This window comes from Arvicola amphibius, chromosome 9 (assembly GCF_903992535.2).
Source record: "Arvicola amphibius chromosome 9, mArvAmp1.2, whole genome shotgun sequence".
Taxonomy (NCBI): Eukaryota; Metazoa; Chordata; class Mammalia; order Rodentia; family Cricetidae; genus Arvicola; species Arvicola amphibius.
In genome coordinates this window covers 60,564,933-60,589,105 of record NC_052055.2, presented here as the reverse complement: position 1 = coordinate 60,589,105, position 24,173 = coordinate 60,564,933, and the positions used below count along the sequence as shown (strand labels likewise).

At 53.3% G+C, this 24,173-nt stretch overlaps 2 protein-coding genes across 2 annotated transcripts; one reads left to right on the top strand and one right to left on the bottom strand.

Moving 5' to 3' along the window:
- The first annotated feature begins 839 nt into the window (after positions 1 to 839).
- Positions 840 to 7,649, top strand: LOC119822335 (keratin, type II cuticular 87). The gene is made up of 9 exons (XM_038341458.1): positions 840 to 1,205; positions 2,479 to 2,687; positions 3,786 to 3,846; positions 4,610 to 4,705; positions 5,239 to 5,403; positions 5,643 to 5,768; positions 6,032 to 6,252; positions 6,997 to 7,028; positions 7,456 to 7,649. The coding sequence occupies exons 1-9, from the start codon at positions 840 to 842 to the stop codon at positions 7,647 to 7,649; spliced, it is 1,470 nt and encodes a 489-aa protein (XP_038197386.1).
- A 2,162-nt stretch (positions 7,650 to 9,811) lies between these two features.
- Positions 9,812 to 23,729, bottom strand: Krt7 (keratin 7). The gene is given in 10 exon segments (XM_038341457.1): positions 9,812 to 9,883; positions 9,885 to 9,970; positions 10,389 to 10,423; positions 14,129 to 14,349; positions 16,403 to 16,528; positions 17,363 to 17,527; positions 17,876 to 17,971; positions 19,716 to 19,776; positions 21,883 to 22,094; positions 23,409 to 23,729. Coding segments are annotated over 10 exon segments (1,383 nt in total). The 5' UTR covers positions 23,718 to 23,729.
- Positions 23,730 to 24,173: the final 444 nt, after the last annotated feature.

Sequence of the window (24,173 nt, the reverse complement as noted above, 5' to 3'; positions counted from 1 at the left end):
AAAGAAAACCCCTCTACAGTGAGCTAGGCAGGTTGTTGGCAAACCCGTCAGCATTACTGGCTTCCCTCTCCAAGCTGCACAGAGAAGGGTTTGAAGGGTAAGAGGAGGCAGGAGCTGAGCTGTGAGAGGGAGAAGAGAAAGTGTCTACCCAAGGGGACACGGGAGAAATAACAAATTAATAATAGTGGAACAAATAGATAAACAACAAACATTTCAGGAGTTCTTAGTAAGTGCTAGGTCTCGCCCTGGAGGCTTTCGGGTCCATTATCCCATTAGTTCCTCCCAGCAGCTCTCAGGTGGATATTATAATTATTATCCCTTTATTCCTACTCCCCACAGGACATCTAAGGCTTGGGAAGATTATTCACATGCCAAAAGTCGTGACATGAACTTGCCCATAACTTCAAAGGCCTTGTCCCTCATCACACGTGCGTGCATGACACCCCCGCCACACACACACACACACACACACACTGAACTCAAAGGTCACTAGACACCCAAAGCTAGGATTTCCTAGTCTTCATGGTGAGACCAGTTGGGGTGTGAGCCAGCCTGGGATGGACAAGGTGACACACTGAGTCCCAGCAGCAGGGCACAAGAGTCCCGCCCAATGCCTAGAGTGCCAGGCCCGGGAGCTGACCAGGCGCTTCGTGGCACCATAAAGCCCAGGCGGGCGGGAGAAGAACGCTGTTTTATGGGGGCGGCCAGGCAGCCCCGGCTGCTTTGATTCCGACCTGCAAGCTCATAAACGCCGGGGCGGAGGGCGCGCTGCCTTCTGCACAATATAAGGCTCAGCACGGGCCTTGGGGTCCAGATTGGCCCTGTATCACCAGCACATCATGTCCTGCTTCTCCTCCCGCCTCGGAGCCTTCAGCTGTGCCTCGGCCTGTGGCCCCCGGCCTGGCCGCTGCTGCATCTCCGCAGCTCCCTACAGGGGTATCTCCTGCTACCGTGGACTCTCAGGGGGTTTTGGCAGCCGCAGCGTCTGCGGGACCTTCCGCTCTGGCTCCTGTGGACGCAGCTTTGGATACCGCTCTGGAGGCGTCTGCGGGCCCACACCCCCCTGCATCACCAGCGTCTCTGTCAATGAGAGCCTGCTCACGCCCCTCAACCTGGAGATCGACCCCAATGCTCAGTGCGTGAAGCATGAGGAGAAGGAGCAGATCAAGTGCCTCAACAGCAAGTTCGCGGCCTTCATTGACAAGGTGGGTGTCCTGGGCCAGGCCCTTTCTGGAGCCTAAGGACCAATTAAATGTTTTTAGAAACTCAGGCAGAATGGAAGTTCTTAGTTAACTTTAGCTAAGGAGATAAATCACGCCTCTTCAAGCTGTAGCCATCCTTAGAACAGAGGGCAATTGAAGACTGATGCCTTTATACCCAGAAGAGAAAACGTCAGGGACAAAATTGTCCAACCACAGAGGGTCAGATTAGACCCAGTCTCGTATTGTCCTGGTCCACAGGCCCCTGAATTAGAGGGCCCAAGGCTCACAGCCGCAGGTCCGTGCAGTCAGGCTGCACCCTGGAGAAGTAGTAAGCGTCAAGCAGTATGGATCCTGGGCCCAAGAATCTGTGGCCTTTGCCCAACACCTACTTCCTCCTCTGGCTCACTGGGTGACATGGAATATTGTCCTGGCTCCACCAGTGGCAGTGTGTGAGCTGGCCATGACCTTGAAATGGAAAGTAGAGCTAAGACAGTCACAGGATCCTATCGGCTAAGACACAGTATGGAGGACCCTAGACACCATTTCTGGAAGCTCCAGCCCGAGGTTCCTCAGCTGTACTCTTTGGTAGAAGGTGCACAGGGGTCAGGCCTGGCCGTAAGAGGTGGAGCAGTCCTACAGCCAACAAGCAACTCCGCTCCAGCTCAGGGTTTAGAAACCTAGAGGCCCAGAGCTAACCTGGCTTGCTGTAGTTCTTCTCCACCAGCACAGTGGGTCTTGGCCACATGGGCACTTCTGTCTTCATGACTGACAGTAAACAGTGACATCTTTTTCTAAAATCTTTTCCAGTCTATATCATCCACATGGTCTTCAGAGACCTGTGAGTTCAGGTTCACTTGGGACTGCAGGCCTCTTCTGTGACAAGAGCCCCAGAAAACTCACCCCTGCCTCTCTGATACCCCCTCCCCGTGCTCAGGACAGCCTACCTACCTCATCCATTCTCAGTTGTTCACCAAGCTCCCTGGCACCAAGAACATCACCTAAGCCACAACCCGTCCTGAGGACGAGCATAGTGGAAGGCCCCTCCCTCCCCCTCCACTGCCCTGTGTTCTTTCCTCCGGGGAGCTCTCCTGATTGCCTCTGCCTTACCTGCAGTCTCTCAGTTGCCCAGGACAGCTCCCTGACTCAGTTTCCCCATCTGGACCCACCTGAGCTGACATTCATTTGCCCGTCCATTCCACACCTCTTCCGTGAGTTTTATCAGGAGACAAAGGCAGGTTGGCTCCCTTGCACAGACATTCTACCTCTCCCATGGCAGGTGCGCTTCCTGGAGCAGCAGAACAAGCTGCTGGAGACCAAGTGGCAGTTCTACCAGAACCGCAAGTGCTGTGAGAGCAACCTGGAGCCGCTGTTTGAGGGCTACATCGAGACCCTGAGGAGGGAGGCTGAGTGTGTAGAGGCTGACAGCGGGAGACTGGCTGCTGAGCTCAACCACGCCCAGGAGGCCATGGAGGGCTACAAGAAGAGGTGAGGGCAGTGGGGATGGGGGTTCACAGAGACAAAGTGAGTGTAAGTCAAAGACCAATGGCTTTAGATTGGACTCTAAAGAGATCCTCTCGAGAGAGAGAGAAGACAACGGCAGCTTCTGCTGCCAGAACAGCGGCTCTCACCTTCCTATGGCTGCAGCCCTCAGGCTGTGCTGACCCCCAACCATAACATTACTTTCATTGCTACTTCATAATTTTAATCTTGCTACTGCTATGAATAATAATAAAAAGCATCTGATATGCGACCTTCAGGGAGTCATGACCCACAGGTTGAGAACCACTGCTCTAAAGAGCGTTTTCTCTTAGCCTGGGAGTTTAGAGATGGCAGAGAGGGGTAGGACTAAGACAGCTCGGGAGTAGAGCACTGCCTGCTCTTTCAGCAGATCAGGGTTCAACTCCTAGCACCCACATGACAGCTCATAGCCATCTGTAACTCTAACCCCAGGAGGCCCAGCACCTTCTTCTGGCCCCCACTGGCACTCCATGCACATGAGCACACAGACACGCATGCAGGCAAACATCCATACACATAGAAGAAAAATAAACAAAATCTCAAAAAGCTTTTTAAAATGAAGATTGTAGATTCTAAGATACCCATTTTTACTTATTTCTTTATTAAATTCACAAAGGCTTGTTGAGCACCTGCTGTGTTCTAGGTGGTGCTGGAGCCAGCCCTGGATGGGGACTGGGCAAAGGGTGGCTCCAGAGCCAGGCAGGCTTCTTGTTCTCAGAGACCCGCAGTTCAGATACAGAGAGGAGGCCTTTGAAAGGCATAAGGTCCCTCCCTGACCCACATCAGCCAGGAGGATGTAAGAGCACAGGGAACTGTCATGGTCCCCTCCAAGTGTAAGGTCCCTCTTGACCCACATCAGCCAGGAGATTGTAGGCACACAGGGAACTGTCATGGTCCCCTCCAAAGTGTAAGGTCCCTCTTGACCCACATCAGCCAGGAGGATGTAGGAGCACAGGGAACTGTCATGGTCCCCTCCAAAGTGTGAGGTCCTGGGGTATCTCCATCTGGGCCTTTATTTTCTTTTTCCCCCTCCTCAAATCTGTGCCTTGTGCCCTCTGTCCCCAGGTATGAAGAAGAAGTGGCACTCAGGGCCACTGCCGAGAATGAATTTGTGGCCCTGAAGAAGGTGAGTGACTTCTTCATCCTTCATCCTTCATCCTTCAGCCAGAGCCGACACTGGGAGGCCAGTGCTTCCCAGAGTCACAAAGACTAACCCCACATGGCCCTGGGCCTCAGCGCCCCATGCCAGCCTCACTCGGGGCAGTTATCTCAGGGTCTAATGAGAGTCTAGGCTTCTAATGTCTGTTGGGGCTGGGGCTGTCAATGGAGTGGGAACTTGAAACGTTGTGGTGAAGGAGAGAGCCCCAGTGGTCAGGGCGTCCTGGACAGCCACAGTGGGAAACACATGGTGGTGAAGATGCCTAGTGTTGCTTGCTTCTTAAACATGGACTGACCTCCTGACTACCCGGATGAGGACCTTCTGTGAGAACCTGAAGCCCAGAGGCAGAGGGTCAGGCCTTGCTGCCCTGGGCCCTCAGTTCTGTCCTAGGCCTGGTTCTTCTCTAAGATCCAGTGCATAGCTGCAGGGCCCAGTCAGAAATGGCCCAGTCCACACTTCCACACTAGACCCCGGGTTTTGGTGGCAAAGCCAGATGTAAGTATAAAAGACCCATTCCAGTGGCAACAAGCATGCTGTGCCTGGGATCCCCGGGTCCCCTTCCCTTCCCAGTCCTCACCAATGACATAAAAGGTATTACTCACTCAGTGGCACTGGGCCCTGGGATGACCATCAGCGGAGGGCCTCCTGAGAGGTGCTCAGCCTAATAACTGGAGAGGAGAGAGGCACTCTGGTGAGCTCCCCGTGGACTCCTGCTTCGTCTTCCCTTTAGGACGTGGACTGTGCCTACCTCCGTAAGTCAGACCTGGAGGCCAATGCAGAAGCTCTGACACAGGAGATTGATTTCCTGAGGCGACTGTATGAGGAGGTGAGGGGACACAGGGCTGTCGGGCAGGAGGAGCCTGCAACACTTTGGGATGGACTTGCGACCACTTTGGTCTCTAAGCCTCCCAGTGGAATCAGGGGACAGAATACTGTAAAGAGCTGAGACAGACCTCAAAGTGAAGAATTGTAGCTTGCATCTCACTGCACACCCATGCAGGATAGATTCCCTGCCTACTGTAACCACGGTGATCACAGCTGGTAAACCATGGCCTTGAGCAAGAGCACCAAACTGAGGTTTCAGACATCAATTCTGTCTCCTCCTCCTGGGCCTGTGGCATGATGGGATGAGCACTAAGGGATGGTCCGGGGGGGGGGGGGGCACACTGGGTCATGACAGAGGTCACCAGACTGGGACTATTGGAGATGCAGGGGAGGAGAAAAACTGGGGGAACACTGGGACATGACAGAAGCCACCAGACTAGGACTATTGGAGACGCAGGGGAGGAGAGGGGGAAGGTAGGAAGACAAGAGTAGGGGTGTGAACTAAAAAGAGCTTTCCTCCCCCTCCTCTCACAGGAGATCCGAATCCTCCATGCCCACATCTCAGACACCTCTGTCATCGTCAAGATGGACAACAGCCGGGACCTGAACATGGACTGCATCGTGGCTGAGATCAAGGCTCAGTATGATGACATTGCCACCCGCAGCCGGGCAGAGGCCGAGTCCTGGTACCGCACCAAGGTGAGTGACCTGGATACTTGTCCCTTAGACATGGTGATAGAAAGGATATGAGGTGTCCACTAGAAAAGGCTCCTTTAAATAAGCATTCTGCCTCTTAAAGAACAGAAGAGTCCCTAGTAAGGTGAGGCTTGCTGCCTGGCTCTATGGGCTAAGCACTCAACAGCCTTACCCTCACTGGCCGCATGCTCAGTGGGTGGACGTCCCACCCTGGACTTCATGACATGTTCAATTCTTCTCAGTGTGAGGAGATGAAGGCCACAGTGATCCGTCACGGGGAGACCCTGCGCCGCACCAGAGAGGAGATCAATGAGCTGAACCGCATCATCCAGAGGCTGACGGCCGAGATTGAGAACGCCAAGTGTCAGGTATATGGGGGTCAGCTATGCTGAGACCAGGGAGGCTGGGTGCCTACTCAGTGCCATAGTGCTAGCATGTGCCCAGCCTGGATCTTACCATTTAGTATACCTTTTATTTATGTATGCCCATGGTCACTCAGTTTGACCCGTGTGAACAAGGCAAAAGGCTGCTTCTAGAATGTCCCCAACTGGTGGAAAAGACCGGACAACATGTTGATAACTGAAAGAGACCCAGGGACCATTGGCCATCCCATTCATTTCTGTGTCCCCAGAACACCAAGCTGGAGGCTGCTGTGACCCAGTCTGAGCAGCAGGGAGAGGCCGCCCTCACTGATGCCCGCTGCAAGCTGGCTGAGCTGGAGGCTGCCCTACAGAAGGCCAAGCAGGACATGGCCTGCCTGCTCAAGGAGTACCAAGAGGTGATGAACTCCAAGCTGGGCCTGGACATTGAGATCGCCACCTACAGGCGCCTGCTGGAGGGCGAGGAGCACAGGTGAGCTGAGAAGAACCATGTGGGGGTTCGTTTGAGGGCCAAACTGTCCTGAAAAAACAAGCTGGTTAAGGCCTGTCAGTCCTTGCATGGAAGGGGCAGAGACCCTGGGCCTCCTGGCTAACGGTTTGGGCACAAGTGTGACATATAGCTCTGACCACACGACTCCAGGCCAGGCTTCAGTAATAATGGTTTCCTATCACATATCCTATGCTCTATGTCAAGCACCCATTTACAATCCTCCATCCTGTCAGGTAGGTACCATTTTTCCTATCCAAAAACAGAGAAGGGATGGCTCAATGTTCAGCTCCTTTCCCATGGCCACACAGTTACTAAGCTGCATAGCTGGGATCTAACACTAGTTCCTGGGCTTCTGAAGCCCATTCTGAGTTTCCCTGGAGTTGGACTCATGTACAATAAGGATGCTGTGCCCTGTATACCCATAGCTCTGCCTCATGCTTACTGTGAGCACTTATTGACATTCAGCAGGCTCAGGCACCGATGGCAGGTGGTGTATGGAAGTCACAATTCCGCTCACTACTGCTCTAAGCCGGGAGGACTGGTCTCCGTGGATGGGGACACTTTAAAGACAGAAAATGAACATTCCAAGAAGATTTGGGGAGCCCTTCCTGCCTCTCAGAAAATAGCTCCAACCTAGAACAAAAGCTGGCCTTGTCTGTGCCCAAGCAACTGTCTCAAGGACCCAGCTCACTGCTTAGAACTAATGGTGCTTTCCTTTCTCCTCAGGCTGTGCGAGGGTGTGGGCTCCGTGAATGTCTGTAAGTATCTGCTGGAAAAGGCCCCCTAGAAAAATGACTCTGGGGTTGGGCAAAGCTGCAGCATGGGCCTACCCCACAAAACCTCCAATGTTTCCCAACATTCATAGTCTTTCCTCTTCCCCAGGCTCCTCCCTAAGGACTACTGGGCAGGAAGGGGGGTAGAAGGTGGGGAAGTAAGGGTTGCAGGACCGGGGAAGGAGGGGGTAACTTCAAAAACAGTTGAACATCCATTAACTGGTGGCCACTAGACACTGCAGTCCAGGAAAATGGGTCCAGATATGCCATGAGATTGAAAGAATAGGACATGTCATGTTAGCCACTGATCCCTTGAGGAGGACACAGGCCCTGCATGTAAAGCCCTCAGGCACCTGCAGTGGATGGGTGACAGCAGCAAGCCCCTTATTCTTCCCTGTTCCTCTTCCCACAGGTGTCAGCAGCTCCCGTGGTGGAGTCACAAGTGGGGGCCTCACATATAGCACAACCCCAGGGCGCCAGATTGGCTCTGGCCCCTCTGCCACTGGGGGCAGCATCACAGTGATGGCCCCTGACTCCTGCACTCCTTGCCAGCCAAGATCCTCCAGCTTCAGCTGTGGGAGCAGTCGCTCAGTGCGCTTTGCTTAGCGCCAGGACCTCCAAATGGGATGTCTGTCTACTCCAGAGTGGAATGATGTGTGTATAAAAAATGTGTGCTTGCTTCCAGAATAATCTAGATGTTCCTATGGGAGGAAAGAGTCAGGGTTGCTCTCTTCTACCTTCTCCTTTCAGGGAGCTGTTTCTCGGTTTTCTCAGGCTTCACTTTAGAAGATATTCCCAAACCTTTGCTTAATTCCAACCTGTTTTCAAACACTTATAATTGATTTGTATCATTCACCAAGCCCTCTGGGACACTACCGGTCACCCAGGGTGGCTAAACAATAAAGCTTGGCCTTCGTGGGTCAAGGCATGATCCTAACCACCCAGCCATTCCTCCAAAAACTAAGGCACCAGAGGAAACCCTGCCCAAGAAGCTCCCATTTCTGGCCCCAGGTACATGGCCCCAGAGGCAGCAAGCACCTGCCTATCATTGGTTGTGTTTGGTCACCTCCCTGACTGACTTCCTTCCTTGGGGCAATATGCTCTATCCATATACTCCTTGGGTTGCCTCCCAGAAAACAGTGTGCTCTCTGGGGATTCCTGCTACCTACAGCCCCTGGCTAGGGAGCTTTGAACTGATCTTGCTATTCCTGATGCCTTTACACATTTCAAAGACCCCATATTTGCTCCAGCCTCCCCTGTCTGTGCAGAAGGGAACTGCCCACGGGAGGGCTGATGGGATGGAGACTCTGAGGCCACTTTCTGGTTCTGTCTGTGGGTGCCTTGCCTTCTGGAGTGCCCCATCTGCGTTTCAATAAAGGCTGCTGCAATGCAAGGGTGTGTGGTGTTTTGTGCCAGTGTTGCCACTCCCTGCTGGTTTGCCTGCACGAGCCAACCAGTCCTAAGCCAGGGAGGAGGGTGTCTCCGGATTCTTACCCACTCTGCACAGCATGGTGCTCAAGACACAGGGGATGAGTTGGTAGGCCCCAAACCCACATACAAGGAATCAGAAGGCACTGAGGGACAGAATCTACCCTAGATGAGGACTTCACCACTCAGAGCTTTAAGAAAGCAGTAGTCCACTTCCTCCATGTCCTGTACCACACCACACGCAAGTTCAAAACTTCATGCCCATGGGGTCAAATACACAGACTTCTCAGCAGTCAACACATCCTTGGTGATGGTCTCCATCCTGTCCCCTGTGCCTACCCACCTCCCTGCTATCCTTTGAGGCTCACTCGTAGATCTTTATTACAACCACCTTACGTTGCTCCCACCCCTACCCTGTGGGCCCCATACTTGGAGACCTCAAACCAGCCCCAGTATTCCCTCATGCACTCTGCCTGAGATCAAAGCTCTCAATGCATAGACACCTGAAGCTCTACAGCAGAGACCCAGACATTTGGAGGCCCCCGCACAGAGGTCCCCTCCTCCCTCCCTAGGTATCTAGACACAGCCATTTCTTCATCCAGAGATCCAGGCGCAGGCTCTCTACCACAGCCTAGGCTCTGAGACCCCTGCTATACCAGACCTCCCTCTGTCACTCCCAGGGAATCTCAGTTGCAGAGGGACCCCTCAAAAGTATCAGAACACATAGTCCTAGGTCCCAGGAATTGATGAGGATGGATTTCTTCAACATCTACTTGCTGCCACCTGTTTCCTGAGGCCTTCTTGAATGCACTCAGAAGAGGCACTGGAACCAACCCCAGCCTGGACAGGGGTCAAGGTGGCACCCTGGATAGGGGTTCAGCACCTTGGAGCCACACCCCTATCAGTCTGAACCAGTCCTGAGCATGCCATACCCTCTGCTCTCTGCGCACATCATTCCTGGCTGCCAGGGAAGGTCGCTCAGAGGAGAACTTTACTAAAACCACCAGCAGTTTTAGACCGTATTCTGTCTTGTGACAGGGACGTGGAGCAGGAGGGGTCCTGTATGTGGGACACGGACGTGGAGCAGGAGGGGTCCTGTGTGTGGGACAGGGATGTGGAGCAGGAGAGGTCCTGTGTGTGGGACAGGGACATGGAGCAGGAAGGATTCTCCTGTATGTGGAACAGGGACGTGGAGCAGGAGGGGTCCTATGTGTTAGACAGGGACGTGGAGCAGGAGGGGTTCTCCTGTATGTGGGACAGGGACATGGAGCAGGAGGGGTCCTGTGTGTGGGCAAAGGGCTGTGGAGACTCTCCAAGACCACAAGCTTGGTTATATGTGCTCAGTTGTGGGGGCCCCTGCGGGTGGTAGATGTGGCCCTGATGGAATGGGTCTTGAGGCCCCCGGGCCCCCCCACTGCTTGAGAAGCTCAGAGCATTGCTCCCCATGGTTCCCTCGATGACGAGCCTGCTGCCGCTGCCCCCAGTGGAATTCACTACAGCTGGAAGAGGAGAGGGTCTGATTAGTGCACACACCCCTGCCCAGGGAGTCCACCCTTCCCCCGGCCCACCTTCCTGCCACAGCCGCCCCCCCCCCCCGCTCTCCTTGCCCTGCCTCCCTTCTCTAACAAGGCCCCCCAGCCTAAAAGAAACTTCTTACAGCGGCGGGGCCCTCCCCAGGGTCTCAAAGCCGTTCCTGGCCCGGCTCCCCTCTACTCTCGCCTTTGCGTGCTTGCTCTGGGCCCCTGAGCTGGGTGGATATGAGTTCCATGGAACCTGCCAGAACTGTGTGTGGAAGGTGAAGCACCTAACTCCACAAGCCCGGGCTCTTGGGCCAATCTACTATGCTCTAGCTATCTAAGTCAGCTATGTCTTCACAGCTGGCACTGCGGGGGGTGGGGGAAGTAGCCAAGAACTTACAGATGTTCACAGGGCCAATTCCACTTCCAGACAACCTGGGAGAAGAGGACAGGTCTATAAGGATGGCTCTCACCTCAGGGCGGAGCTAGCACTGCCAGGCTCCAGCCTCCAGAGGCCAGGCAGAATCTCCATCCCTCCCTTCTTGTTCCCAGCTCATCTTTAGCCTTGTTTCAAAATCACTGAGGAGTAGGAGTGAAGAGGCCCACTTAGTCCCCGTTCCCAATCAACTACATGGCCTGCATCAAAGTTCCAGGGCGTTCGTATCCCACCTCTAAACCAGGCTTACCTCCAGAACCACAGTGACAGGTTTGTTTGTGAACATTGCAGCACGCAACGTCCCTACGAGTCCCAAACACCTGGGCTTGGGAAACGATTACCATGCTCATTAGTTGTGAGCAGGCCTGCCCGTCCTCACCAGAAGTTCTCAAAATGGGCTGCTGCTTATGGACTCCTGTGTCCAGCCCCTAGCACAGGCCTGGAACTAGCAATTACTTAATAGATGCTGAAATAATTAATGAATTGTTGACTGACTTTGGCTCCAGGACTGAGAGGGTAGGGGAAGGCGGGGTGGCTTTCAGCCACTCATGGGCCTGAAACAGGTCTTGCAGTGGAAATTCAAAATCTGAGACAGCTGGGTGTGTTTGTTTGGTGACTCACAGTCCCATTGTCACCAAGCTCTTGGCCTTGGGGTTCAGTTGCTTGGCGGGGGGGGGGGGCAGTGAGGATCCACTGGCCTCAGGAGCCTCACAGTGAAGCTGGGAAAGGGTCAGGTTTTCAGGATGCTTCCAATATGCTAGACCAATGGCAGAGACTGCTAGAAGTTGGAGCCACCAAGGGCTGGGTGCCACCAAACAGCATTCCAAGACACTGTCTAAAGGGCATGCTGGGAACAGGCCTGATGTCCAAGTTACAGAGACTGATTTGCTCTTCCATTCCAAGTATATATTGACTTTGTGACTATATTTGCAACACTGTATCTCAAAGAATACAAACTCAAAACAATTATAAAAGTTTCAGAACCACAGTCCCTGAAATGCCCAGGAAAATTTAAAGGGATTAAGGGATTTAAACAGGAAGAATCAGGGCCCCCTTGTAGATAGGAAGGTTCAGAGAGGCCTCTCAGATGCAGCTGCCTGTGGGACAGCGTGTGGGACAGCGTGGGACAGCCTGGGACAGTCTGTGACAGCCTGTGTGACAAAATGGGACAGCCTGGGACAGTCTGTGTGACAGTCTGTGTGACAGCCTGTGTGACAGTCTGTGTGTCAGCCTGTGTGACAGTCTGTGACAGCCTGTGTGTCAGCCTATGTGACAGTCTGTGACAGCCTGTATAAGAACCTGTGTGACAGTCTGTGTGACAGCCTGTGTGAAAGCCTATGTGACAGCCTCTGACAGCCTGTGTGACAGCCTGTGTGGTAGTCTGTCTGACAGCCTGTGTAACAGCCTGTGTGGTAGTCTGTGTGACAGCCTGTGTGACAGCCTGTGTGACAGTCTGTGTGACAGCCTGTGTGACAGCCTGTGTGTCAGCCTGTGTGACAGTCTGTGACAGCCTGTGTGACAGTCTGTGTGACAGCCTGTGTGACAGTCTGTGTTACAGTCTGTGTGACAGCCTGTGTGACAGTCTGTGACAGCCTGTGTGACTGCCTGTCTTCCAGAGGCCTCTGATATTCAGTTCTTCTTCTCACAAAGAAGTCAGGTGGTTAAATAAATGTTCATATAAACAGTGTCATAAATAACACTAAATAGTGTGCACAGACCCTCTTTTACCTCTGGTCCAGGCTTGCTGCCTCAACACTCCCCCACTCCTGCCCTGCCCCCATACACCCCTGCCTTCCGGTCTGCTCCATTCATCTTACCTACGCACACAGCTTAGGAGAGAAAAAGTTCTCCAGTGAACTTAGCATTTAAACATTGTGAGTTCCTGGGGCCAGGATGCCGGCTTCGCAGGTACGAGAGCTTGCCACCAAGCCTGACATCCTGTGTCCCATCACACAGTGGAAGGAGAGAACCTACTCCCAAAAGCCGTGACCTCCACACCCACTGTAGCATGTACACACACACACACACACACACACACACACACACGCATACTGTAACATGTGTGTACACACATACATACACACACTGTAGCATGTACACACACACACTGTAGCGTGTGTGTGCACACACACAATATAAATACTTTTTCTAAACTAAAAAAGCTTGTTTTTTAATAAGTGCAAGCAAGCAAATGTAATAAATAAGTAAATAAGCAAATAAATAAATAAATAAAGCTAAAGATCCTGGATTCTGAGCATTCCCTTTGCAGGTGTTTATCTCCACGGTGAATGCACTTCCTCCCTGAGGGCAGAAACAGGGCTTAAATACTATCTGCCTCTACGCTGGATTCTAACGAATGAAGAATAGCGAGGTTACTCCCATGCTTTCCCAACATGGTTGCTTCTCACCTCTCCAAACCCTAACCTTCTCCAGGACAAAGCTTTGTATGGCCCCAGAAGGAATCAGTCCCTGCAGCCCCTAAGAACAAAAGCAACCTCAGACAGAGGTGCTCTATCCTGCAGGAAGCCAGCCCAGCCTGTGCCAGCCTTCCGCGTTACTGCAGGTGACTATGCACACAGCTCTGGGGACAGAGAAAATGTTCCTAGCACACTGAGTGTGAGCCCGGGTAGCCATGAAAAGCGGCCTAGCTTGTTCATAGGCCAGCAATCAGCAGCCCTCAGCTGCACACTGCTCTGTCCCTCAGGTGACTGAACCATAGCTTGTTCTGCTGCAGACTCTGGAGGCAATGGTCCTGACCTGCCTCCCTGAAAATTTGCTGAGGATCAGTAAGAGAGCCCTGCTAGGAGCTGCTGAGACCTGCATTTGAATCCCCAGGACCCACATAAAAAGCCAGGTGTGGCTTCACATGTGCCTGTGACCCTAGTGCTATGGGGGAGCAGGTGGGAGACAGGATGATCACTAGGGCTATCCAGCCACCAGCCTAGCTCTAGGTTCCATAGGAGACCCTGTCTCAAAACAAGGCAAACATGGAGCAGGACACTGTCATCCTCCCCTGATCTCCAAGCATCAGCTTGAATGTGGGAACCTGCACACACATGTGTTTATACACCAGAAACATGCACCATACCAAGAAATAAATCCTTTTTAACAGCTCTGCTTGTTAGTATTAAGGCATCTGTATTGGCCTGATCTTGGGGTTCAGACAGGATTCGTCCTCAGCTGCAGCCACTAGAGCCCCTCCTGTGCCCATTCGCTATGTTCCCTTTTTAAAGGACCCTGCCCACTTACTCTCTCTCTCTCTCTCTCTCTCTCTCTCTCTCTCTCTCTCTCTCTCTCTCTCTGCTTCTCTACCTGTCTCTGTCTCTCCCCCACTCTCTGCTTCTCTCTTCTCTTCTGCTGCTTCCGTCCCTAGAGGCCTGTCTCCCCACCTCCCCTTCCCTCTTTTTACATATAGAAACCCCTCCACATGAACTCTGTTGCATGGTATCTTTCTCTCACCCGCTACTTTTTAAATTCGAACACTGCTAATGGCCCTACTTAGGAAGGGACTTACCACATGGCTTTTCCATCCAGAAGAACATTTTCTACGGGGCTAAGCAGCAGTCAGGGGTTTGGGGCACCCTGTCCCTCCCACCCTATACCCTGCAAAGGAGGGGCACCTCGGAGATGCCTGTGGGTGTATTAATAACAAAGCCAGACCTTACTGGTTCCCCAGGACCTCCTGCTCAGCCTGCATCTCTCACCGGCTCTCCTCGCCCTCCAGCAGCTTGCGGTAGGTGGCGATCTCAATGTCCAGGGCTAGCTTGACGTTCATGAGCTCCTGGTACTCGCGCAGCTGCCGGGCCATGTCCTGCTTGGCCTGCTGCAGAGCGGCCTCCAGTTCCTCCTGCTTGGCATGAGCATCTTTGAGTGCTAGCTCCCCGCGCTCCTCAGCCTCAGCAATGCTGGCCTCTAGCTTGGCACGCTGTGGGTGGTAGTGAAACCATGAGCAGAGGGAACAGCTGGCCACTACCTTCCTACCAAACCATGATGCTCCTGTCCGTCTTGCTTGAGACGGCTTCACTGGCCCTGAGTACTCCCCCAACACCAGGGAATCCCGAAGGTTAGACCCAAGGATATGAGGAGCCAATGTTTAGGCTCTGTCACTTTCTAGCAATGTACCCTTCAAGCCAAAGACGCTTCTTTCTAAAAGAGTAATGATCAGTATCTATCCCACAGGAATGCGGTAAGGGTAAGGGGGATGAGGCACAGTTCCCACAAGCCCATGTCTGCTGAGAGCAGCTACCACTTACTATGAGCGTTTGGGCTTCCCCGGCTTTGGGCACTTCCCCCACTATCACAGTTTAGGTCTTGAATGGACATCAAGGGCCCATGTGTGAAGCTTTGGTCCCCAGCCGATGGTGTGTATCAGGAGGAGGTAGAACCATTAAGGGATGGGGCCAGTGGAAGGAACTGAGGTCACTGGGGACATGTTCTTGAAGGGGAATGAGGAACCCTGGTCCTTCTTTGCATTCTGGCTAAGGTAAGACGAGGAATTCTGTACTACCATCCACCGGCACACACACCATGATCCACATAGCCACCTACTCGAAGTGACGATGCTTAAACCAGGCACTGAAACCGTGAGCTGAAGCAACTCTTTCTCCTCTAAATTGGTTCTCTGCAGTGTTTTACACAAAAGGTAGATCGCTGGCTAACACAACCACTAACAAAAGCTGCCTCCCTCTCCCATCCCACACACTCCAGCCCAGGGTGTCTCTGCCCTTCAGGAGGATCCCTCTCCATCCTAGGCTCTTCTTCCTTCAGCTGAAGTCGCCACCTCCCTACTCCATGGACACCACTCAGTGGAGTCCTCTCACACTAATGTCCCGAGCCAGGCAGGGCAGTCCCTGCCTCTAGAGACCACCCCAGTCCCTTGAGGCCCTCCGTGATGATTGCCATCTGAGAAATCTGGTGGACGTGGTGAAGGCTACGGTCTGAGGAAGGACCATTCATTATCCTGAGCCTCCTGTTCTGACCAAGAAGGGGAATGCTTCCCTGGGTACTCACAGCTCTGCATCCAAGCCAGAAGGCAGCAGCTGCCCTGTGTATAACCCACCTACAGGGCTCAGAGAAGGCTCCTCCTGGGTAAACCGCTCTACCTTCCGACCGCAGTTCAGTGAATTGTTTGCTGAGACTGCTGCACGCATCCTCTGCCCACCCACGCTGCAGACGCCTGCTCAGGCTGAGCTGTCATGACCACATTAGCACCTCACTCCCTCAGAGGACCCTTCCCTCATTGACACCCCCATCCCAGCTTCCAATAAGTCTTTCCTTTGAGACTTCTGTCCCTGTGGCATGACAGGCTCCAGAAGACAGGACCAGTGAGTCAGACAGATGGCTTCCACACTTAAGGAGCATGCAATTCCAGTGGGGTGAAAACAGCCAATAATTTAACAACCTCGAACACTGCAGACAGTAGAAGGTGCTTCAAAGCCCTTCAGGTGGCTGCTAGTGTGGTGGGTTTGAAGATGCCAGTCCCCAAAAGGGGACTCTGGTCCTAAATCCCACAAGCGATAAAGCAAAAGCCATGGACAGAGCTGGGAGAATCACAGGCTGGTGGACTGAGAGCCTTGGAGCATGAATGCTTAGTGAAGGAAGATTTAGGGAGCAGGCTAGCATGGCCTGAGTAAAAGGAGAAAAGGGTGTGGTCCAGACTGAAGACAGGGTGGAACATGTAAGGATTTCTGATGGATGGGCTGTGAACCCAGAGTTAGGGGCAAGCAGAGTGCTCAGTGTCAGGGTGGTTCCTCTTTAGTTGGTGACCTGAGCTCCCTTCCACCAGCTCCATGCCCAGCCATGACTCTTACTGTCAATCCAGCCCAGGCCCTGGCCAAAAGTTTTCCTTCAGGTAGGCCAGAGATGTGAGCTACACCCACCTGGGCCCAGGCCTCCCAGATTCACCCTGGCCTTGACCTGGCTAGCTGCCTCCCACTCCCAAAAAGCAGGGGAAAGGCAGCAGAAGGGCAGGTCCCCACCTGGTTCTTCACGGTGTCAATCTCAGCCTGCAGCCTCTGGATGGTGCGGTTCATCTCCGCAATCTCATTCCGGGTGTTGCGGAGGTCATCTCCATGCCTCCCCGCCTGTGCCTGGAGGGTCTCAAACTGAAAGGTCGCGAACACAATGATGGCAGGGTGGGCCATCACTGCCAACCACCAGGGCCTTCTCTCCACCCACAGAAAGCCTCTCCCAGCCTACATTCCCAGGAGAGACAGTCACCCCTCAGCCACCACTACCACCCAAGCCCCCACCTTCACAATCCTAAAAGGTCAAACTACAGGGCAGTCTCTGTCCCCTCCTAGCCAGGATCTGAGAGCATGAGTCCAGGCCTGTACTTCTCTATCTATGCACACTGCTGGGCTCCACACCTTTGCACCCTTCAAGCCTGGCTTCTGACTTCCTTCAGTGACACTGAAGCCCACGTCTCTCCCATGTCTTTAGCAGATTGCTCTTGGCTGTTTTGACTCTATAGTAACAATTAAGTCTCCTGTTCCTGGAACACTGCACTTCAAGAGCTAGTGCCCGCTCTTTCACCTACCAGCTGTGTGAGCTGGAAAACTGACTTAACCTCTCTCTCTGGGCCTCATGTTTAGAGTGGCAATCATAGCAGTGCACACAAAACAGGGCTGTTCTGTGGATTAGACACATAGGGGTGACAGAAGACACTGCCTAGCCCCATGCAAGTGTGTCCCACCTGATCAGCACTGACACTGAACCATTCTTAATGTATGTCTCATTGCTCTTCCTCTGCCCCATCAGCCCGGGTTCAGGCCTATGGCAGGGAATTAGCTTTGCCTCTTATCCTGAACTCTAGCACACCATGTTCTCAATCACTGGTGCCTACCAGGTCCCGAAGACTGGAAACAGGATGAGGAGAAAGGGAGCTGCCACCTAGAATCTAGCAGAAGGAGGAAAGATGTCCCCAAGTGGCCACACACCTTGGTCTGGTACCAGGCTTCAGCCTCAGCCCGGCTATGTTTGGCCATCGCCTCATATTGGGCCTTGACATCGGCAATGATGCCATCCAAGTCCAGGGAGCGGCTATTGTCCATGGACAGCACCACGGATGTGTCTGAGATCTGAGACTGCAGCTCTTCTAACTCCTGCAGGAACCAGACAGGACACTGAGCTGCATGTCTGGGACATGATCCGCCCCATTCCACACCACACTGGAACCCACCCAAGGAAAAGAGAAAGAAGAAGCCGGAGTGGGGAGAAAAGCCAGTGAGGCCCAGCACGTGCTGAATAGTTCTGCCCACCCTGGCTTCTGGCATCTCAAACACAGAATCTGGTAGGATTAGAAGAGAGAAAGAGAAAAATGGGTGCACACAGCAGCTCCTCCTGTGAGGTCCCCTCAGGGTACTAGCTGTGGCCCAACCCCTGCCAGACGATGGTCAGCGGGGCTCCTTCCCAAGGCTAGAAGATGACACGCCACCCACCCTGGAACTCACCATCTCATTAAGGGTCTTGAGAAAGCTGATCTCATCATTCAAACCATCCGCCTTGCCCTCCAACTCCACCTTGTTCATGTAGGCAGCATCCACATCCTGGGGTGGACAGACAGGATAGAGAGTGACACCACGTCCTCGAGACAGGGAACAGCCAGTAGAGATGAGACCAAGTCCTTCAATCCTGCCCGATATTTCAGGACAATACACCTGCCTCCCCGGAAACTTCCTCGCTGGCCCCGCAGGTTGCTGGATCAATCACGTTTCCAGCCTCTCCACAACCAGCATTACCTCCCCAACACCTTCAACCCAGAGACCCTGGGCTCCAGACCAAATATGTGACCAGGTCCCAAAGGCTTCATGGTATGGACACAACCCTGACTCAGACATCCTGGCTGCGTGAAGAGTCACACTAAAGACCTCATCTTCTCCATCCATGTAAGAGCAGAGCATCAATCATTCAGATCCCCTTCAGCCTCCTAACCATGAGCAACTCCAGCCGGCCACCTTCACTGGAAACACTGGGTGACCAGTGAGGGAAGGTCACAACCCAGGTGGGAGACAGGCTTCTGTCAGTGCTTTTACATCACTGTGACCAAAATGTCAGCCCAAACAATGTAAGGGAGGAAAGATTTGTCTAGGCTCTGGGTTTCAGAAGCCTCAGTTTGTCAGAGCAGAGAAAGCCTGGAAGACACGGCAGCTCACATCATGACTTACGGCTGACCAGAAGCAGAAAGAGGAAATTCTGATGCTCTTTTGGCTCTGGCTCGCTCTGTCTGTCTGTCTATCTATCATCGATCTATCTACCTACCTATCTATCCATCCATTTATCCATCCATCTTCATACCTACCTGTCTATGTCTCTCTCTGTCCATCCCTTTTATTCTGTCCACGGCCCTAGCTTCCTCCTTCAGTTACCCCTCTCTTGGAGACACCTTCTCAGGCACACCCAAAAGTGCACCTCACCAATGTTGTAAGTGATTAACAGTAATAATAATTAAAAATCAGGTTCTTACTATGTGGCCCCGGCTAGCCTGGGATACACTATGTAGTCCACACTGGCCTCAGATTTGCAATCCTCTACCTCAACCAAACTAGAATTAAAGGTCTGTACTGCCATATCCAACTCCTAGATGATCTAAGCCCAGTCAAGCGGACAGTGGAGAAAGCATCGCACTCTCTGGTTGACCTCGTGGGTCTTCAGGGGCCTGCTCTATGGCCAGGCAGTACACCTGCAGCAGGGTCTGGAATACAGAGCTGCTTGGTGAGAGGGTTTGGACTTGGGATTCTAAAAGGCAGGTAGCACAAATCCCTCTAAGACACTTCTACGGCTTACCAAAGGCCACTTGCACATCTTCAGGAACAGGGAGCTCGTCCTGACTCAAGACAGATTATTGTTCATTCTGCAAACATCTGAGACCACCCAGGAGCCCTGAGGTTTGGGGTAAAAGTTCTGACTCCCAAAAGACACTTCCTTAGATGAGCCTACGACCTCCCTCTCAAACTTCTATCTTTTGTCTTAGTTCTAACTCTAAAGGTCTGGAAACAACCCTATTTGCCCACCAGAGATGTGCACGTGCACAGGTGCATGCATGCATGCAGGTGCACACACACACACACACACGGGGGGGGGAGGGGCACATACAAGCATACATGAACATAGGGCATGAAGACACAGGTTGTCCTACTCCTATGTGACTTTGCGACTTCCCCAAACTCATCTTTCCCTTCTGTTTAGTCAAAGGTAGGCCTTGACCACAGACCTAGTCCTGGGGTATAAGGGCCCTAAGGACCCTGGTACCACCCTGGGTATGAGACAGCCCCCAGCGCCTCTGCCCCTCACCTTCTTCAGCAACACAAACTCGTTCTCAGCAGCCGTGCGCCGGTTGATTTCTTCTTCATACCTACAACCAGAGAGGGGCATGAGGACAGCCCAGCTTTGCCTTGGACCAGTCACACACAACACTCAGTGGCACACCTAAGACAGCAGGTAGTACAGCTACAAAACCTAATCTCAGCCGGGCGGTGGTGGCGCACGCCTTTAATCCCAGCACTCGGGAGGCAGAGGCAGGCGGATCTCTGTGAGTTCGAGGCCAGCCTGGTCTACAAGAGCTAGCTCCAGGACAGGCTCTAAAAAAGCTTCAGAGAAACCCTGTCTCGAAAAACCAAAAAAAAAAAAAAAAAAAAAAAAAACTAATCTCTCTTACTTCCATGCAGATAGTCCCAAGTCTTCGCATCTCAGCATAGAGGGAAGGGGCTCGGGAAATGTATGTGAATTAGAAGCCAAAGGCTATATCTACTGGTGGGGAAAGCAAGCAGAGCCAGGCCTGGTGGCTGTTTAATGGGGCCTGAAGTGAAGGATTAGTGGCATGCACTTCCTGTGGAATAACTCACTCCCCCTCCCAAAAGCCCTACAATATAGTACTGTAATTGTCAGAGCTGAAAGCACAGAGGCAGGTCACCTGGCCGGGTCATTGCGCTGCAAAGGGACAAAGCCCTGGCTTAACCCCTGGCAGCTGACTCCACTGCACCTGCCTTGACCACTAGCTAGGCCCACCCCTGAAGTGTGTAGAGGAAGTTCAAATGGGGAAAACAGACAGAGTACATATGAGGTGCCCAAGCTGGGTGGTAGCCCACATCTCTCCCTGAAATCCCTCTTCCTCTCAAGGAGCTGGCACCTGTTTCGGGGAGGACCTCTGCCGGTAGGGAGATGAGAAGTGTATTAGCTTGTCCTGGTGTAACACTGAGAAATCAAGGGAAAGAAGTGGGAAGGCGGGGGCAAAGAAACGAGGGCTCAGTAGCACATAGGAATTGCCAAGAGCTGCACAAGCCCAGGCTCAGGACATTCGCGCATCCAGAGTGGCACTTCAGTCCCATAGAAGCTACAGATCTGCAAGGCTCTCTGATGCCCCGCCTTAGTCCTGGGCTGCTGGGCTGCTGGGCTGCTGCTGCCAAAATCACTGGCTGATGCTCTCAGAGCACCATGCCCTTCCCTGTGCCTGCTGCCAACTTCCCATTCACCCTCTGCCTGGAGCTCAGCCTGCTCCACAGAAGCCAGATGCTCAGAGGGTATCTAGTGCGGGGAGACGGGTTCAGGCTGAATCCCAGGCAGCAGGGGTGGCTGGCTACTCAGAGCCCCTTTGCCCTGCACCTGTCCAGTTATACCCACTGTGAGATTAGTCTGTTGACACAAGCACAAGGGAAGCAGCTGGTGGGAGACACTCCCCGGAGGTCCTGTTTGTTCTCCTCCAGTCAGGGCTGGTATGCCTGGCTTAGTCACCCAACCACAGAGCACATTGGCTGCCCCCAGTGCCCAGGGGCAGGGGGCAGGGTGGGGCCCAGCTCAAGCCTTAGGCTTTGCTTTCTGATCAGGGAGTGAAAAATTGAGCCGCAAGGGCATTCAAAGGCTTGTCCAAAAACTCCAGGCTTCCTGTCTCTGGCAGCCTCTTCCCTGGCTCTGTCCTGAGCCCTGCCCTGTCAATCAAAACCATCATTCCCATCTGTTTCTTTCCTTCTCACATCTGGGAGTTAGGGACCCAAATTCAAGACCAAGTTTCCTGTGACCTACTATGCAATCTTGACGAAGTCCCATAGACTGTCTGGTTCCAATTCTTCATTTGCTCATAAATAAATAAATATGCACGCTGTTCTATTCTAGAATAATCTGTGAGGGTTTCAAGTTCTGAAGCCCTCTATCATGGGATACCTTCTGCCTATGGCACCTGAGGCCTTGGGGCTTAGTCAGGCACCCAGAAGGAACCCGGACTGTCAGGGTAGACTGTACTATTTCTCTCGACTAAGCGAGGGAAACAATGAACAGAATGCCCCAACAACATTCATTTGCCTGGGAGGCAAAGGAAGAGGTGGGGCAGGGACATCGCTCAGGCAGTTCTGGTGGTGGGCAGCTATGAACTCTGACCCCTGAACCAGGGATACTTGCAGAGTGCCTATGAGTGGAAGGCACACTGTCCCAGGCCTGGGGTCCCCCCGAGTGGCACCAGGAACATTACTTATTCTTGAAATCTTCCACCACATCCTGCATGCTTCGCAGTTCCGCCTCCAGACGGCCTCCATCCAGCTGCAGTGTCTCCAGCTGCTGCCGCAGTCCCGCAATCTGGGCCTCAAAGATTCGGGGAAGCTGGCTGCCCTTGGCTGACTTCTGCTCCTGCAGCAGGGCCCACTTGGTCTCCAGCATCTTGTTTTGCTGTTCCAGGAAGCGCACCTGGAGGGGTGTGGAAGAGGTGGCTCCAGAGGGGCACCACCCAGCAGAGCCCATGGACCCACAGGTGGTCCTCAGTGCTCACTTCTCCTCTCCAGAACCCTACTTCAGTGTGAGATGTGGAGGAGACGGGCTTGGTTTGGTGGTGTATAAGCATTTCTAGCCAATTTGGCTTCAATGGTATTCTCTCTCTCTCTCTCTCTCTCTGTGTGTGTGTGTGTGTGTGTGTGTGTGTGTGTGTGTGTGTGTGTGTATTAGGCCGTTGACTGGACTGCCCCTCCTTCCAGGCTGGAACCACTCTTTCTCCCTCAGTATCTTCTCTCCTTCCCCTTTCCTCCAGCCAGGTATCAGGGCAGCATGCCAGGATCAAACCAAGGAAAAGAAGCATTGACTCCCATCCCAGGACCAAAAAGGAACACTGAGCCTGAAGATGGGAGGAAGGCAAGAGGAGCTGCCTCAAAATCAGTAGCCTCGAAAACCAGGAACTGGATTAGGACAGTCCGGCCCAGAATCAAAGCAGGAGCCCAGATCTAGGTCAGTCGGAGGAGAGGGGACTTCTTCTGAGGATTTCTAGGACAAAATAGTACAGGCAGGAGTGTTGGAAGGAAGACACTGAGGCAGGGGAGTGGGCTCTAGCCAGAGGGCCAGGCAGGACTGAAGGCCTCAGGTCTCCTGGGACCCCTTCTCTGAGACCCAAGATGCCTCTCTTGTCCCTAGAAAGCAATGGATAGTAGGAATGGACAACCAGGGAGTGTTATCTTCAAAAGGATTCCTGTTGACGGTCCCTCAGCCCAGTCCCTATGCCCCTCTGGGCCATCTCCAAAGGCAGAGGTGACCTCATTTCCTACCAGCAAAGGAAGGTAGAGGAACAGGCAGGTAGGTGGGGCAGGAACCTCCCTCTCCCCGATTTTTATTCTCAGATACATTCTTCTCTCATTGTCATTCCCGACTCCCCACAACCTCCTCTCAGGGAAAGGGACCCAGGCAGAAAAGAACTAACTGCTGGCCTTGGCCTCCAGAGCTCCCAGCCTCACCCCTGCATCACAGTGACTCCAGAGCCCCAGAGATCTCAGACCAGTAAACAAAGGAAGATGGACAGATCTTACAATCCTTGAGGAAAGGGAAGTACACAGGGCCAGCTGCTGGAGGAGAGAGGGAGCTTGGACACTGAAGGAGGGCGTAAGGAGAGTTCTACAAAGATCCCACCCAAGACACTGAAGGAAAGAAACCGGGTAGGCCTCCTTGGGCAGGTCTGATACAGGCGTGGCCAAGTAAGAACCGCTAGGGTCTGACTGGAGTGTGTCCCATCGGTCTCACCTTGTCGATGAAGGAGGCAAATTTGTTGTTGAGGGTCTTGATCTGTTCACGTTCCTCCTGGCGCACCTGCTGGATTGTGGGGTCGATGTCCACCTTCAGCGGCGCCAGCAAGTTCTGATTGATAGTGATCTCTCGGATGCCAGGGCCCACTGGGCTTCCATAAGCAGAGCGCACAGCCATGCGCGGCCTAGAGGTGCCCAGGCCATAGAGGCTGCTGCTACTGAAACCACCGGCACGTCCGGAGCTCAGACGCATCTGAGCACCTCGGCCGGGGAAGGCGGTGGAGCGAGAGCTAAAGTGGACGGACATAGCGGCTGGACGTGGCTGGCTGGACCGGGCGGGCAAGGAGCAGCGGGAACTGCCTGACCTCGGGCAGAGTGCGACCTTTTTATTTCTCCGTGCGGGCCCTGCGCACACACAGGTGGGGACAGGGCGGGGCTGGCCTCTGGCCACCTTTCTCTGCCGCCAGGGGCGTCTGGGGCCGCCTTCTGCCCTCGCGCCGCCCCCAGCCGCCGCCCAGGCTCTCTGTCCACGCCAGAAATGTATGCAGAATGTCAAACGCCATCCTGGGACACCCTCGCCTCAGGATGCCTCAGACACTGCAGTCCAGAAATCTCTGGGCCTCTAAGAGACTACCTTACAGTTGGCAGAGGAAGGCTTCCTGGAGCAGGCCTGGGGTGGGAATACTCAGATTCCTGAGGCTAGCAGGGAAGCTAAGTTTTACAAAAGGAAGTGGAGGACAAACATCAGCTTCAGTTGAGAAAG

Coding starts and splice junctions, on each gene's coding strand:
- LOC119822335 (XM_038341458.1), top strand. CDS start 840: ATGTCCTGCTTCTCCTCCCGCCTCGGAGCCTTCAGCTGTGCCTCGGCC. Junction 2,688..3,785: donor ATGGAGGGCTACAAGAAGAG/GTGAGGGCAGTG, acceptor CTCTGTCCCCAG/GTATGAAGAAGAAGTGGCAC. Junction 3,847..4,609: donor AATTTGTGGCCCTGAAGAAG/GTGAGTGACTTC, acceptor TCTTCCCTTTAG/GACGTGGACTGTGCCTACCT.